Here is a 15,910-nt window from a genome sequence, read left to right as displayed (position 1 = left end):
TCCTCAGGTTTGCAATCCGCAGCGACCACTTTCAGTTTCGGGCGTTACCTTTTGGCCTGGCGACAGCACCACGTGTGTTCACCAAGGTGATGGCGGTTATGGCGGCTTCTCAGCGGCTGCAGGGAGTCCGCATGTTGCCGTACTTGGACGACCTTCTCTTAGTGGCAGTATCGCCGGAGCTCCTTCTGCGTCACCTGGACCTGACCATTGCCCTACTGCACAGGCATGGCTGGTTGATAAGATGGCAGAAGTCCACTCTAATCCCGTCTCAGCGGATTCTGCACCTCGGAGCCTTATTGGACTCGGGACAGCAAAGGATCTTTGTTACGGGGGAAAAGATCTCTGCCTTACAGTCGAAGGTGCGCAGTTGTCTGCACAGCCGCCGGGTGTCTCTACACTCGGCAATGAGGTTACTGGGCTCCATGGTGTCGGTGTTCGACATGGTGGAATATGCCCAGTTTCACTCCAGACCTCTGCAGCACCTAATCCTGTCCAAATGGAACGGACTGCCTCAGTCTTTAAAATCCCAGACGATAGTGCTCACCCCGGAGGTTCGCCTGTCCCTTGCCTGGTGGTTGCAGACGACCCATCTCAACAAGGGTCGTCCGTTCTGGGTACCGAATTGGGTCCTGTTGACAACGGACGCCAGTCTTCGGGGCTGGGGAGCAGTTTCGGGTCCACACTTGTTCCAGGGCAGGTGGACTCCGACAGAAGCAGAGCTTCCAATAAATATCTTGGAACTCCGAGCGGTCTTCAATGCTCTATAGCAGGCACATCGGGTTCTCCAGGGTCGCCCAGTGCAGGTCCAGTCGGACAACGCTACCACCGTGGCCTACATAAACCGGCAAGGAGGAACCCGAAGTCGGGCGGCTCTCGTAGAGGTGTCTCGGATCCTGGTATGGGCGGAGCGCAATCTTCCGGCCATATCAGCTGTCTTCATCCCGGGAGTGCTAAATTGGGAGGTGGACTTTCTCAGTCGCCAGGACGTTCATCCGGGGGAATGGTCCCTGCACCCGGACGTTTTTCAACTGCTGGTGGACAAGTGGGGTCTTCCAGAGATCGATCTCATGGCGTCCCGGCACAACAACAAGTTGCCGGTGTACGGGTCTCGCACAAGAGACGAAAAGGCGTCTCTGGTGGATGCTCTGTCCGTCCGGTGGACGTTCCGGTTCGCTTACCTGTTTCCTCCGGTTTCCCTTCTTCCACGGGTAATCCGGAAATTCAAACAGGAAGGAGGGACGCTCCTGTTGATAGCTCCTGCGTGGCCCAGACGGCACTGGTTCTCAGACCTTCAGGGTCGCAGGGTCCTTGTCTTCACCCGGACCTGACTCGGCTGTCTTTGACGGCGTGGCTGTTGAGACGGCCATGTTAAGGTCCAGGGGGTTTTCCAGCTCTGTAGTGCGTACCATGTTAAGAGCTCGGAAACCGTCTTCCGCGAGGATATACCATTGCGTATGGCATACGTTCTTCCAGTGGTGTCGACCGCGAGGTTATGCACCGCGGGAGTTTCGTCTGTGTCGGATACTCGCCTTCCTGCAAGCGGGACTAGACCATGGGCTTCGTCTTGCTTCTTTGAAGGTACAGGTTTCGGCCCTGTCTGTCTGGTTTCACCGTAGGATTGCTACAATCCCTGATGTGCGCACCTTTATGCAGGGCGTTCTGCGAATTCAGCCGCCTTTTGTTCCACCTGTTGCGCCTTGGGACTTGACTGTGGTCCTGAGGGCTCTCCAGGGACCGCCGTTTGAACCACTGGGCTCAGTGGATCTTAAATGGCTAACAGCTAAGACTGTTTTCCTTCTGGCCATAGCTTCGGCCAGACGTGTTTCTGATTTAGGGGCTCTTTCTTGTAGACCCCCTTAATGGGAACAGGGCAGTGTTACGCACTCGTCCTGAATTTCTTCCCAAAGTTGTTTCATGTTAACGAGGAAATAGTTGTTCCGGCTTTTAACTCACCTGGCCTTTCAGTGGGTGAGGCCACTTTGGATGTTGTGCGGGCCTTGAGGACTTATGTTGACCGCACTTCTTCGTTTAGGAAGTCGGACGCCTTGTTTGTCCTCTATGGCTTCCGTAAAAAGGGTTGGCCTGCTTCAAAGCAAACTTTGGCAGCCTGGATCCGTATGGCTATTTCTGAAGCTTATCTTCATGAAGGCCTGCCGGTTCCTCCTTCTGTGAAGTCTCATTCCACTAGGTCTGTGGGTCCTTCGTGGGCAGCTCGACGTGGTGCCTCTGCAGTCCAGATCTGCAAGGCTGCTACGTGGTCCTCTGTCCATACCTTCGTGAGGTATTACAGGTTTGACACCTTCGCCTCTCAGGATGCTTCCTTCGGGCGGCGGATTCTCCTTTCAGCACAGGAGCGTCCCCACCCTTAAAGGATACTGCTTTGGGACATCCCCAAGGTATCTTGTGGATACCCTATACCCTGAAGTAGAAAATATGAGATATGGTAAGAACTTACCTTTGTTATCTCTATTTCTACGAAGTCCATAGGGTTCCACAGGACTCCCGCCCTGTCACACCTGTGCTGCAGATGGGCTTTGCTCTGGTCACCGGTTTTTCCCTCTCCCTCTGGTGATAATGTGATTCTTGTGTGTATCCAGATCTTTTTTCTCTCTCTTCCTTCTCCTCCTTCGGCCTATGGCTTGGTACAAAACTGAGATGCCTTGGCTCGGGGGCGGGGTATAGGAGGGGGACCCTAGTGCATCCTGGGAGGCTGAAAGCTTTACTCTATGGTGCCCGATGACTGATGTCACACCTATCCTGTGGAACCCTATGGACTTCGTAGAAATAGAGATAACAAAGGTACGTTCTTAACAATATCTCATATTTTTTCGACTCCAATCTATAATTGGACAATTTGTACTATATGATTGAAATACAGCACTTAAAAGTGCTCTTTATGAATGTTTGTTCATCTGAAGCAAGACCTAAGCTAAATAGTTTGGGCTTTAACACATCCTCTGCTGTCTAGTAATTATTGCAGCAGACTTTGTCAGGCAGAAAGCCATTAATAATAATAATTACACAAGGCCAATCCTACTGTGAGGACCAAGTGCCATAACACACCACAGTGTCATTTGGTTACTTTGCAGTGTGGCAGCAAAGATCCTTAGACAAAGTAGACTGTACACAGGCTGATATTTTTTAATCCCCAACTTGCCCTTTAATTATCTAATTAATTTGTCATGGCTTATTAATTTGTGATGCATGTTTTGGGTCCACATGCTTCAATAATGCAACATATGTGGCCACTTTATCACTCAGAGCTATACCAAACACACAGAGGTAACAATGCTGCTTCAGAAATACTGGTATTTGCAAGTTCTGTATTTTAGTCATAAGGCAGAGACAAACTGTAATGATTTGCAAATCTTATCAAATGAATATAATCATCCATTTAGTACAGGTAGTTTAGGATGAAAGCATTTTTAATTGTACAGTTTAACAGAAAGGTCGCAGTTTGATCTACAGTGGCAAAAAAATATATGTGAACCCTTTGGTGTAAATTGGTCATAAAATGTGATCTGATCTTCATCTAAATCACTAATATAGACAGTCTGCTTAAACTATCGATGCAAAAATGACAGTGCATTTGTTGTCCATATTAAATACTTTTAGCACTGGAAGTATATATTCGAAAAAGAATGTGAATCCCCTTAGGGTAATGATTTTTAGAAAGCTAATTGGTGTTAGCAGTAATATAACCTGGAGTCTAATCACTGAGACAAGACTGGAGGTGTTTGTTAGAGTTGTCCTTCCCTTTAAAAGCCACTCGCAAAGTTTCAGTTGGTTATTCACAGGAAACATTTAACTGATGTGAATTGTTCCTCGGGCAAATGATATCTCAGAAGACCTAATTTTAAGAAATGTTTACTGGCATAAAGCTGGAAAGGGTTACAAAAGTATCTCTAAAAGCTTTGATGTTCATCAGTCCACGGTAAAAGAAGTGTTCTATAAAGTTCCACACTTTTACCGCTCTCTCCAGGGGGAATATTTACTAACGTGAGAGCTTTTAGAAGTGGAGATGTTGCCCATAGCAACCAATCAGATTCTACGTAACATTCAACTAGCATCTTCTAGAAGATAATATGTAGATTCTGATTGGTTGCTATTGGCAACATCTCCACCTCTAAAAACTCTCACTTTAGTAAATTTACCCCCAGGAGTGGCTGTCCTGCCAAGATGATTACTAGAGCACCGCTGAAAGAGGATGACCATAATCCTAGAGTTTCCGCTAAAGCAGTGATTCCCAACCTCGGCCCTCGAGGCGCACTAACAGTCCTGGTTTTAGTGATATCCATGATTGTGCACAGATGGTTAAATCAAAATAACTGAGGTACTAATTAAGTCACTTGTGCTCAAGTATGGCTATCCCTAAAACCTGGACTGTTAGTGTGCCTTGTGGACCGTGGTTGGGAACACCTGCGCCAGAGCTGTAACTAGACTTTTTGGTGCCCTGTGCCAGAAAGAGCATTGGCGCCCTCCTCATTTTTCAAAGGGACATAATGCACCCAAAAAAGGGCCATGGGTTCATGGGGAAGGGCGAGGGAAGAGATAGGAGAGACCAGGAGATGCTGGGGATGAAATAAGAGGAAGCTGCAAGCAAGAATGATAATAAACAGAAATTTGACAGGCTCAAACAGCGCACCCTGACCTGTGGTGCCCTGTGCGATGGCACCGGCCGCACTACCCTAGTTACGGCCCTGCCCTGTGCTAAAGAGTTCTAGAAATCTGTGCAACTTGTAGAGTCTACAATACGCAAAACACTGCATAAGAATGGTGTAACCCACAGAAGAAGGGTGGACACCACAGAAGAAGCCACTGCTGTCCAAAAACTTTAGCTGCATGTCTGAAGTTCGCTAAAGAGCATCTGGATATTCCATGGCGCTACTATCAAAATGTTCTGTGGACAGATGAATCGAAGTGGAGATGTTTGTAAAGAACAAAAAGGCACAGCACACCAGAATCAAAACCTCATCCCAACTGTAAAGTATGGTGGAGGGAGCGTCATAGTTTGGGGAAGCTTTGCTGCCTCAGGGCCTGGACAGCTTGCTCTCATTGACAGAAAAATAAATTACCAAAGTGTATTAAGACATTTTTCAGGAGAATGGAAGGCTAGCTGTCCGCCAGTTGAAGCTCAACAGAAGTTGGGTGATGCAACAGGACAACGACACAAAACGTAGAAGTAAATCTACGACTGAATGGCTTCAGCAGAAGAAAATTTGCCTTCTGCAGTAACACATCTCCACTTCTATAAACCAGCACTTTAGTAAATACACCCTCTGACCTCAACCCGACTGAGATGCTGTGGACTGACCTTAAGATATCAGCTCACAACAGACATCCCAAGAATATTGCTGAACTAAAACAGTTTTGTACTGAGGGATTTGTCCAAAATCACTTCTCACCGTGCAGGTCTGATCCGCAGCTACAGCATTCACTTGGTTGAGGTTATTGCTGCCAAAGGAGGGTCATCCAGTTCTTAAATCCAATGGTTCACATCCTTTTTCCACCCTGCACTGCGAATAGTCACACAATGGGCCTGATTAAGAGATGCACACTAAGTGCACACAAAACCGGTATTCACGCAGTTGGCCGATTTTGGAAGTGCGCAGAGTTAATTTGGAAGCAGAAAGAGGCCATTTCTGTGGGCGTTTCTGGGTGGTATTGGGGTTGGCCAGCCAGACGCGGGCGTGCCATAGCGGTGACTGTCTATACATGCAGTTGCGCTGTGACACAGGCAGTCTTGTTCAGACAGAGAAATTGCACCTCCATAGGGCTGGTGCAATCTTTATACGCACAGCGGCTGTGTAGCGTTGTAGCCAGTGCGCGTCTCAGTAGGAAGTCCATCGGCCGTGGTAGTGGCTGTGTATAAAGGTACAGTAGCTGCTGAGACTGTGGGCCTGATTCAGAGCCGGACGCTCTGACAGAGCGCTCGCTCTGAATCAGGGCCGGTTCCTCTGGTTTTGCAGAACGGCCTCCTGGCCGGTCGAATTGCTGTGGGTGACCACCCACAGCTATAGCGAGCGGCCATGGTGACGAGACCCTTGTGGTAGCGTCTCGTTGCCGCAAGCCCAAGAGTGCTGTCGGCTCTAACAGAGCCAAAAGCACTCCCACTGACTTCACTTGTGATGTCAGTGGGGCCGGCCCCAGACGGTAGGCGTTCCCATGGAAACGCCTCCGTCTGGGCAGCCACGCCCCCGGCCCGCCCACCCAAGGGGGCGTGCTGTCACTCAACATTGAGAGCACGCCCCCTTTGGTATGAGACCCGGAGCGACGGTTTGCCGTCGCTATCCGGGTCTCGCGCACGACGGAGCCGGCTCCGTCGTACGCATGCGCACTGGGCCACCATCGACCCGCTTGCGAGCTGGTCTGAATCAGGCCCTGTGTCCACCTCTGAAACAGGCCCAGTGCATTCAATAAAGACATCAAAACATATTGTTTGTGCGTTACTTTGAGCAGTCTGTGTCTGTCTATTCTTGTGACTTGGATGACGATCAGATCACATTTTATCACCAACATATGCAGAGATCCAGGTAATTTCAAAGGGTTCACATACTTTTTCTTGCTACAGGCATTTGTATTTTATTGTTGCTTAATTGCTTATGTATGTTTAAGTACCTTTAGCGGAACACAGAAAAGTGTGTGAGGGGAAGAACAGAAAGATTTCTTTTATGTTAAATTAAATTAAAAGGATTTAGATTATTGGCTCTTGAGAATTAAGGATTAAGAGTAAAGACTACCACATGGTACAATGCGCCTGTTACTCTACTGTGTACATGCTGTATTACAGCACTATTTAAAGGGACAGTCTGAGATGTTTATGGGGAGATTCAATTAAGAGCAATGCTCCACGGCAGGCTAGTGCGTTATGCGTTTGCGCACATTGCGGGTGCAAGCAAAAATGAGTGAGGTAATTCTGCCTGGATAACCCACTTTATCGCAGTGAGTGAGCTTCCAAAGGACACTATTAGAAAGGAACTTTTATTTTTTCAATGTCTATTTCATTAATATAAATCTATACATTCTATGTACAACAGTATATGGCTTCTTTTGTACATGTTAATCATGTAGTTACATAATCCGATGCTGGGGTTTGATGCTTGGCATATGACCCGCCATGTAGTTACATAATCAGGTGCTGTGGTTTGATGCCTTTGGGATATGACCCGCCATGTAGTTACATAATCAGGTGCTGTGGTTTGATGCCTTTGGGATATGACCCGCCATGTAGTTACATAATCAGGTGCTGAGGTTTGATGCTTTTGGGATATGGCCCGCCATGTAGTTACATAATCAGGTGCTGAGGTTTGATGCTTGGGATATGACCCGCCATGTAGTTACATAGTCAGGTGCTGAGGTTTGATGCTTTTGGGATATGACCCGCCATGTAGTTACATAATCAGGTGCTGAGGTTTGATGCTTGGGATATGACCCGCCATGTAGTTACATAATCAGGTGCTGAGATTTGATGCTTTTGGGATATTACCCGCTGTGCTGTGTCCTCTGCAATTAGATATATCTCAAAGCTGCCATCTGGATAAATCTAACTAGGCACTGAAATAAACCCGCTCTAAGCAAAAGTTGCTGGAGAACCTGTAGAAGCTAAAGTAATAAATTATGGTCATGTAAAGGTGTAAACACCCTTTTTAAAACCTTTCTCCTGTGTGTTTTTATAAAGTTGCTGTAATGTAAAATAATTTTTTACCTTGTGATTTATCCAGTGTACAACCATGAGGAGGACTCATTCTATGTGCATCATGACATTATCTTACCTGCGTACCCTCTGTGCACCGAGTGGCTGAACTTTGACCCAAGCCCTGAAGAATTTACAGGTAATTTACGTACTGCCCTCAAAGGTGTCACAAGACCCTCTTAACTTGTCATTTATCCACTGTTTATTCTACGAGTGCCTCTTAATGTGCATATCCACTTGCCGATATAAATGAGCGATTGAACGATAACGACATCGTTATCGTTCAATCGCTCATTAATCGTGCACTATAATGTTGGAAACGACCAGCGATGCGCACTTCCGCTGGTCGTTTCCGACATCAGTCCTCGCCTGAACATGCTGGTCAATCTGCTGATAACGACAGATTGGGTATGTTCGGGGATGAGGGAGGTTGCCTGCACTGACCGACATATCGTTCAGTGTAGGCACTACAGGGGATGAGGAACAACTGTATGATTACAATGTTGTAATCTGCTCTATCTATCTACGCACCCTTAATGTCACAGGATGGGCACAGTGTAGACACAGACTGTGTAGTAGGTTTGTGTGCATTGGATGGTGATGTCACAGGGTGTGCACAGTGTAGTCACATCGTTTCTGTAGCAGGTTACTGATTGTTTTGTGATGAGACAGGAGGAACATTGTACAGACAAGTAGTCTATGTAGCAGGTTATTTAGCATTTGGATGGTGATGTCTCCTCACCAGTTTGACTAGCAACTAATAATAGGTTAATACTGCTGCTCTGATCTCATAATAGGATCTACAGCTTCTCTGCGCTAATGTTGTGAAATCATCTGAGGCCACTGAAATATATTTTTTCCGTACAGTACATTGGTCTACAACCTTTATGTATAAGGACAGCCACAGGGGTTGGGGCTGTTGTTGCTGTGGCAGTCTTGTCACTGTGATTGTGGTGCAATAAATGGAGGCAGCACCTTGTGGCTTTTGTGAAGAGCAAAGCTACAGTTTCAAATAAATAAAAATGTAGCTTGTATGATATGAATATACTGTACATTGTTTTGCCTAAATTTGGACTTATCTAACAGGTTTTGTATGTATTTCATGTAACTTTTGGCAACTGCTCAGAGCACACATTTTCTAAAATGCAGCAGATTTCCGACCTTGGGAATGTCATTGCTATGGGTTATAGAACATCTGCAGCATTCACTGCTTGTCTCATAAAACTGCAATACCTTAGGGCAGAGGCTTCCAGATGCAGTCCTCAAGGTACCCCAACAGTTCAGGTTTTAGGGAGATCCATGGTGGAGCACAGGTGGTTAAATCAAATTGATGGAGGCACTAATGAAGTCACAGGTGGTAAACCTGGATAAGCCTGGACTGTTATACCCCTTTTACACCAGAGCTAACACCCGGGTTATTGCAGGGTTAACCAAGGTAGCTCCTTTGTGTAAAAAGGGACAGGGTTGGATTCCTGGATCGAGTGACCTGGCCATACAACCCACGTAACTTGCAGGGATTAACACAGGAAAGACCCGTGAAACCCTGCAGTGTAAACGGCGCGATCCGGGTCACAATGACCTGGAGCGTGCCGCATGGCGGCCGATTGGCTGGCTTCAGTGGCGCTTGGAGATGACGTCCTCTCCATGCGTCCACTTCCACATCGGAAGAGCTGGCTTCGGTGTGAACGTCGCCAACTAAATTCCGTGTTTTTCCGGTTTGGAACCCTGTTCCAACCTCTGGGTCAGACCCGGAATTTAGGTATAAAACGGTATTCGAATGAATGAGGACCAGGTTTGGGAACCTTTGCCTTTAGGGTTCTCTTAAAGAGTTGTGTATGGACTGCAGTGCTTACTGCAGGGACAATGTGCTGGCTGGGGAGCAATCTGGTTCCCAAATCCACGGTTGGATCCATTATGGAACACCTTTTAATATTTAGTAGGATAGCAGAAGTGGGCAGGTGGTCTGGTATATGAACAGGTTTATACCAAATACCTTTGCCCAACAATCAGAAGTGAGCTGCCGTCAGACTTGGAGAGGAATCTGGCTGCTGTGCTCGGCCTGCTGGATCCAGAATTACAGCCATTCACTTAAGAGCCAACTGGGATACCCACTGAATTGAAGCATTTAATCTAAAGCACCTGTACCCTTTTTAATTTCTACCTAAAATAATGGATTTTTACCTTGTTGCTAACAGCAAACAATATAATTGGCAATAGTCCTTACTTGATTTATTAGCTATTTGCTGACTTCATAATAAGCCCTAGAAGGAGGACTGTAATAGCTGGTAAGTGTTCGTTATTTGCAGTAAAACTTTTATTCTTCTCCTCTCGGTTACGATTATTACATTAAATCAGCGTTGGCCCAATCTCCGCCTTGGCTGATCTGTGCTTTGTTTTATTGATAAATCCCACAATGTGGTTATAATGACTTTAGAGCTGGTTTACTCGGGGGATCCATTGCTGCTACTTTAACAACATCAAATAATAGCAGCTATAATGGCTATTTATACAGACTTTAATGAAAATCTTACACACGTACTGTACACAAGAGGCGTTGAGCCACAACACTCTCCACTACTATATCTAGGGTGCACGTGGCATGTGACCACTTTGTGTAAACAGTCATGGGAACTCTGCACTCACCATATACTGTATACTATGAACACGACAAAGTGCATTCTGTATAAAATCAGGGAGTGTTATTTCCAAATATTGCAATATCTGTTAAGCTGACCCAACTGCACCAAAGGCTTCCCCCATCTGATCAGTCCTACTCTGTGTACATCGACAGCCCGATTACCCGTTCTACCAGTCGACAATACGATCAGCAGATCGGTGGCCATCGGTAATCGGCAATCTGGGAAATTCAGCTTGTTAAAAATCCCCAACTTGCCGATTCTGACCATTTTCGAATTGGGATCAGGGAATCGAGATTGTTCAACATGTTGAATATCACAAATTCCCTGGTCATTGGCAGAACAGGGAATTGCCGCGATAGCAGCTTGATGTATGCACCCCTTAACACTCAGATTGTTAAACATGGCAATTGCTATCACATACATTGTAAATATAAGATATGTTTCCTGGTTTGAGGCTCACCTGCTTACTGGCTTTTAAGGGCAAGACCTTCACCATGCACATTGACTATTATACACCTGGGGAATCTGTAGAAAAGGGGCCTTAGACTGCACACCCTGAATATATATATAATGGGAGGTGCTACCTATGGAGACTATTGTTGCATACATAAAAAGAAGAATTACAAGTGCACAACTCCAACATTACTAATTATATATAATATAATATATTTTGCAATTAAATTTTGCCATAAATGAATAGAGGTTTTGGCATAATCATGGCCATGGTTATGGGCCTACCCACCGCGCCCAGGTAACCTCTGAGGGTAGGTCCCTAACATACTGGGGTTGAAATCCAGAACGCAGGACACCCCCAAACAGGCCACACCAGGGCATCACTCTTATGAGGAAAGCTGAAGTGTAAAAAGGTGTTAGATCGATAAGAGCAGCTACTGCTGCATGTAGTAAGGTGCAAAATAAAGATGTGAAAATAATACATATATTAAACAATAAAAGTGCAAGAAAGGAAAAATGTGTTTATAATGCGATGCCCTGAAGCAGCCCCACCAAAGCAATCCAGGGGACCCACGCCCCAAAAATCAACCCATAGCTGCACTACTGTATAAAAATTTTTAGGACTTGACTAGATTGTGCCTCTTACTAAAGTGCAGTCAAAATGCCAGATCGCTGCTTAAAACCAGTAGGGGGACAGGTGGGAAGGGGTGCTAGCCTAGGCTGAAGGCGTCCCAGGTGTGCATAGGAGCACACTAAATAGAATATGTAGAAAAGGGGCCCTAGAATGCACACCCTGAATATATATATATAGTGGGAGGTGCTTCCTGGGGAGACTATTGTTGCATACACAAAAAGAAGAATTACAAGTGCACAACTCCAACATTACTAATTATATATAATATAATACATTTTGCAATAGAATTTTGCAATAAATGAATAGAGGTTTTGGCATAATCATGGCCATGGTTATGGGCCTACCCACCGTGCCCAGGTAAACTCTGAGGGTAAGTACCTAACATACTGGGGTTGAAATCCCCTGGGGAATCACCTGCCACAAGCTGGAGTAAATGAGCTAAACTGGAAGAGAAAAAGTGACCACTAAAAAACAAATAAAAAACCCCAGATTAAACGAGGCCTTTATCCACAGCACTCCCAAATACTATATCTGGGGCGCACACAGCATGTGACCACCTAGTTCGTTTATTTAATTCCCTGATTTTATACAGGATGCAGTTTGGAGTGTTCATAGTATACAGCAGTAGTTCCCAAACCCATTGCAGTCCATGTTTAAAGGCTGTCTATCTAGATGGTCAGATCAAACTGACTCAGGTACTAATTAAGTCACTTGTGCTCAAGTATGGATATCCTTAAAATGTGGACTGTAAGTTTTGGAACTTCTGGTATTTCAGTATAAGGGGGTGGGTACGGCATCCCGACAGGGTTAGGATACCGACACCTGCAGGTTAATAACCTAACCCTACCCCCAAAACCTAACCCTCGCCCCCCCCTGCAGCATTAACCCCCCCCCACACACACACATACACACCCTCCCACCACAGCCTAAAACTACCTAAGCCGCTGCCTAACCACAATACTTAACTGTTGGGATGCCGGTGATAGAGTTGCTGGCTGGATTCTGACAGGTGTCGGGATTCTGGCACCGGCATGCCGACAGCCAGGATATAATCTTCATCCCGTATATGGTGAGTGCAGAGTTCCCATGGTTTTAAATTGGGCTGAACATCTGCCAGTACAAGTGCACGGTAAGGGATCTGAAGCATTGCTCTCTGAGACAAAATGCGGTACAGTAATAGGCTTCTAGGGTCAAGCTCCCATTCCTGAAGTTGGGCAATCTCACAATTTAGCAGCTCCCAATGGAAGCCTACTGGGGTCTGCTTTTGCAATGAACATCTGCTGCGGGTATCCGCTTTGTTTAGGGTTTTCCTGCTAAATTATTTTAATTAATATGCCTCTTAATTTCTTAAATTCTAATCAAGTTAAAATTGAGTTATGGTCAGAAAGCTGCTTATAATAAACGCCTAGCCCCTTCAATGCTGTGCTGACTTTTGACTCACATTGAGTATACACAATAGGGTAGATGTATTAAGGCGGCACTTAACATGCCGATATAACACTTCCTGCTTCGCCTCTTTACCGAGGCAAAGCAGGAAGCACTACTGATGAGATGTATGAACATCTCATCGGCCGTGGAGGGGGAGCGTTAACTCCCCCCGGCTCTACCCACTAGAGACCACAGCGCATCAGCCTAGAGCTGAGCATGCGCGGGATCTCACAAGTATCACGAGATTCCCACGTGCAGCCGGCAGCCGCTGCAGCAGGCACAGCGCTGCAACTGCTGTGGAGATAGGGCAGCGCCACGCTTTAGCTGTCGATAGCGACAGCTAGAGCGGGCCGAAAGGTCAGGTGATCTGACCGTTCGTACATGGCCCAGGCTATCGGCGCTGCTATCTTGTAGATAGCAGCGCCGATAATGACAGGGGCGAGTAGCTCAACACCCGATCATACATCGGGAAGGAGCGGTATCAGCGCACCGCTTTTGAGCTGCATACATCTCCATCTGTAAAGTGTTAACAATTCATAGATAATCACATCTCCTTAGGATATCAATACTGTTGTTTTCAGGAAGAAAAGTCCTTATTCAAATGATGAACTTGGATATAAAACCACATGTATTTGTTAAAATGCTTATTACAATGGAGCCCACAAACGGTACTTCCTGTCAATCACTCTACAATGGGTCTGCGTAGTCACTGCGATTGCAGTCCCAATTACAGTGGAGTGTTCGTGCAATGCGTATGCATGCGACTAAGACACAATTTCAATAAACACCCCTCTGCTGATAAATTTGCAGCACTACGGCTCCATCTTAAGGGTTCTCAGCAGGTCCCCCTGTGCTGATAAATTTGTGGCGCTGATAAATTTGCGGCACATCGGCCACCTCTTAGGAGTTCTCGGCAGGTCCCCCTCTGCTGATAAATTTGTGGCATTTCGGCCGCCTCTTAGAGGTTCTCAGCAGGTCCCCCTCTGCTGATAAATTTGCGGCGCTTCGGCCGCCTCTTAGAGGTTCTCAGCATGTCCCCCTCTGCTGATAAATTTGTGGCATTTCGGCCACCTCTTAGGAGTTCTTAGCAGGTCCCCCTCTGCTTATAAATTTGTGATGCTGATATTTTTGCGGCGCTTCGGCCACCTCTTAGGGGTTCTCAGCAGGTCCCCCTCTGCTGATTTAATTTGCGGCGCTTCGGCTGCCTCTTAGGGGTTCTCAGCAGGTCCCCCTCTGCTGATAAATTTGCGGCGCTTCGGCTGCCTCTTAGGGGTTCCCTGCAGGTCCCCCTCTGCTGATAAATTTGCGGTGCTGATGAATTAGCGGTGCTTCGGCCGCCTCTTAGGGGTTCTCAGCAGGTCCCCTTCTGCTGATAAATTTGCAGCGCTTCGGCTGCCTCTTAGGGGTTCTCAGCAGGTCCCCCTCTGCTGATAAATTTGCGGCGCTTCGGCTGCCTCTTAGGAGTTCTCAGCAGGTCCCCCTCTGCTGATAAACTTGTGGCGCTTCGCTTCTTAGGGTTTCTCAGTAGGTCCCCCTCTGCTGATAAATTTGTGGCACCTCATCCGCCTCTTAGGGGTTCCCAGCAGGTCCCCCTCTGCTGATAAATTTGCGGCACTTCGGCCGCCTCTTAGGGGATCTCAGCAGGTCCCCGTCTGCTGATAAATTTGCAGCACTTCGGCCGCCTCTTAGGGGATCTCGTCATGTCCCCCTCTGCTGATAAATTTGCGATGCTGATAAATTTGCGGCGCTTCGGCCGCCTCTTAGGGGTTCTCAGCAGGTCCCCCTCTGCTGATAAATTTGTGGTGCTTTGGCCTCCTCTTAAGGGGTTCTCAGCAGCTCCGTCTCTGCTGTTAAATTTCCGGCGCTTCGGCCGCCTCTTAGGGGTTCTCAGTAGGTCCCCCTCTGCTGATAAATTTGTGGCGCTTCTTAGGGGTTCTCAGCATGTCCCCATCTGCTGATAAATTTGTGGTGCTTTGTCCGCCATTTAGGGGTTCTCAGCAGGTCCCCCTCTGCTGATAAATTTGCGGCTCTTCATCCGCCTCTTAGGGGTTCTCAGCATGTCCCCATCTGCTGATCAATTTGTGGCGCTTCGGCCGCCTCTTAGGGGTTCTCAGCATGTCCCCATCTGCTGATAAATTTGTGGCGCTTTGGCCGCTTCTTAGGGTTTCTCAGCACGTCCCCCTCTGCTGATAAATTTGTGGCGCTTCGGCCGCCTGTTAGGGGTTCTCAGCAGGTCCCCCTCTGCTGATAAATTTGCGGCGCTTCAGCCGCCTCTTAGGGGTTCTCAGCATGTCCCCCTCTGGTGTTAAATTTGCGGCGCTTCGGCCGCCTCTTAGGGGTTCTCAGCCTGTCGCCCTCTGCTGATATATTTGCTGCGCTTCGGCCGCATCTTAGGGGTTCTCAGCAGGTCCCCCTCTTTGGAACTTTGGCCACCTCTTAGGGGTTCTAAGCATGTCCCCATCTGCTGATAAATTTGTGGCAATTCGGCCGCCTCTTAAGGGTTTTCAGCATGTCCCCATCTGCTGATAAATTTGTGGCGCTTCGGCCGCCTCTTAGGGGTTTTCAGCATGTCCCCATCTGCTGATAAATTTTTGGCGCTTCAGCCGCTTCTTAGGGGTTCTCAGCAGGTCCCCATCTGCTGATAAATTTGCGGCGCTTTGGCTGCCTCTTAGGGTTTCTCAGCATGTCCCCCTCTGCTGATAAAATTGCCACGCTAATAAATTTGTGGAGCTTCGGCTGCCTCTTTGGGGTTCTCAGCAGGTCCCCATCTGCTGATAAATTTGTGGCGCTTCGGCTGCCTCTTAGGGGTTCTCAGCAGGTCCCCCTCTGCCGATAAATTTGCAATCCTTAGGCCACCTCTTAGGGGTTCTCATCAGGTCCCCCTCTGCTGTTAAATTTGTGGCGCTTTGGCCGCCTCTTAGGGGTTCTAAGCATGTCCCCATCTGCTGATAAATTTGTGGTGCTTCGGCTGCCTTTTAGGGGTTCTCAGCATGTCCCCATCTGCTTATAAATTTGCGGCGCTTTGGCCGCATCTTAGGGGTTCTCAGCATGTCCCCCTCTGCT

The 15,910-nt window shown here is 47.3% G+C and overlaps 1 protein-coding gene across 1 annotated transcript in view; it reads left to right on the top strand.

Annotated features, from left to right (window-relative positions):
• Window positions 1–15,910, top strand: part of PWP1 (PWP1 homolog, endonuclein) — a 96,658-nt gene that overhangs the window by 23,964 nt on the left and 56,784 nt on the right. Inside the window, exon 6 of the mRNA XM_088478916.1 lies at window positions 7,722–7,832. Coding sequence (XP_088335042.1) covers window positions 7,722–7,832 — 111 coding nt within the window. The remainder of the gene's footprint in view (window positions 1–7,721; window positions 7,833–15,910) is intronic.

Source organism: Taudactylus pleione, unplaced genomic scaffold (assembly GCF_031769625.1).
Source record: "Taudactylus pleione unplaced genomic scaffold, aTauple2 ptg000225l, whole genome shotgun sequence".
Taxonomy (NCBI): Eukaryota; Metazoa; Chordata; class Amphibia; order Anura; family Myobatrachidae; genus Taudactylus; species Taudactylus pleione.
The sequence above is the reverse complement of the archived record's forward strand: the minus strand, read 5'-3'. Positions and strand labels throughout refer to the sequence as shown.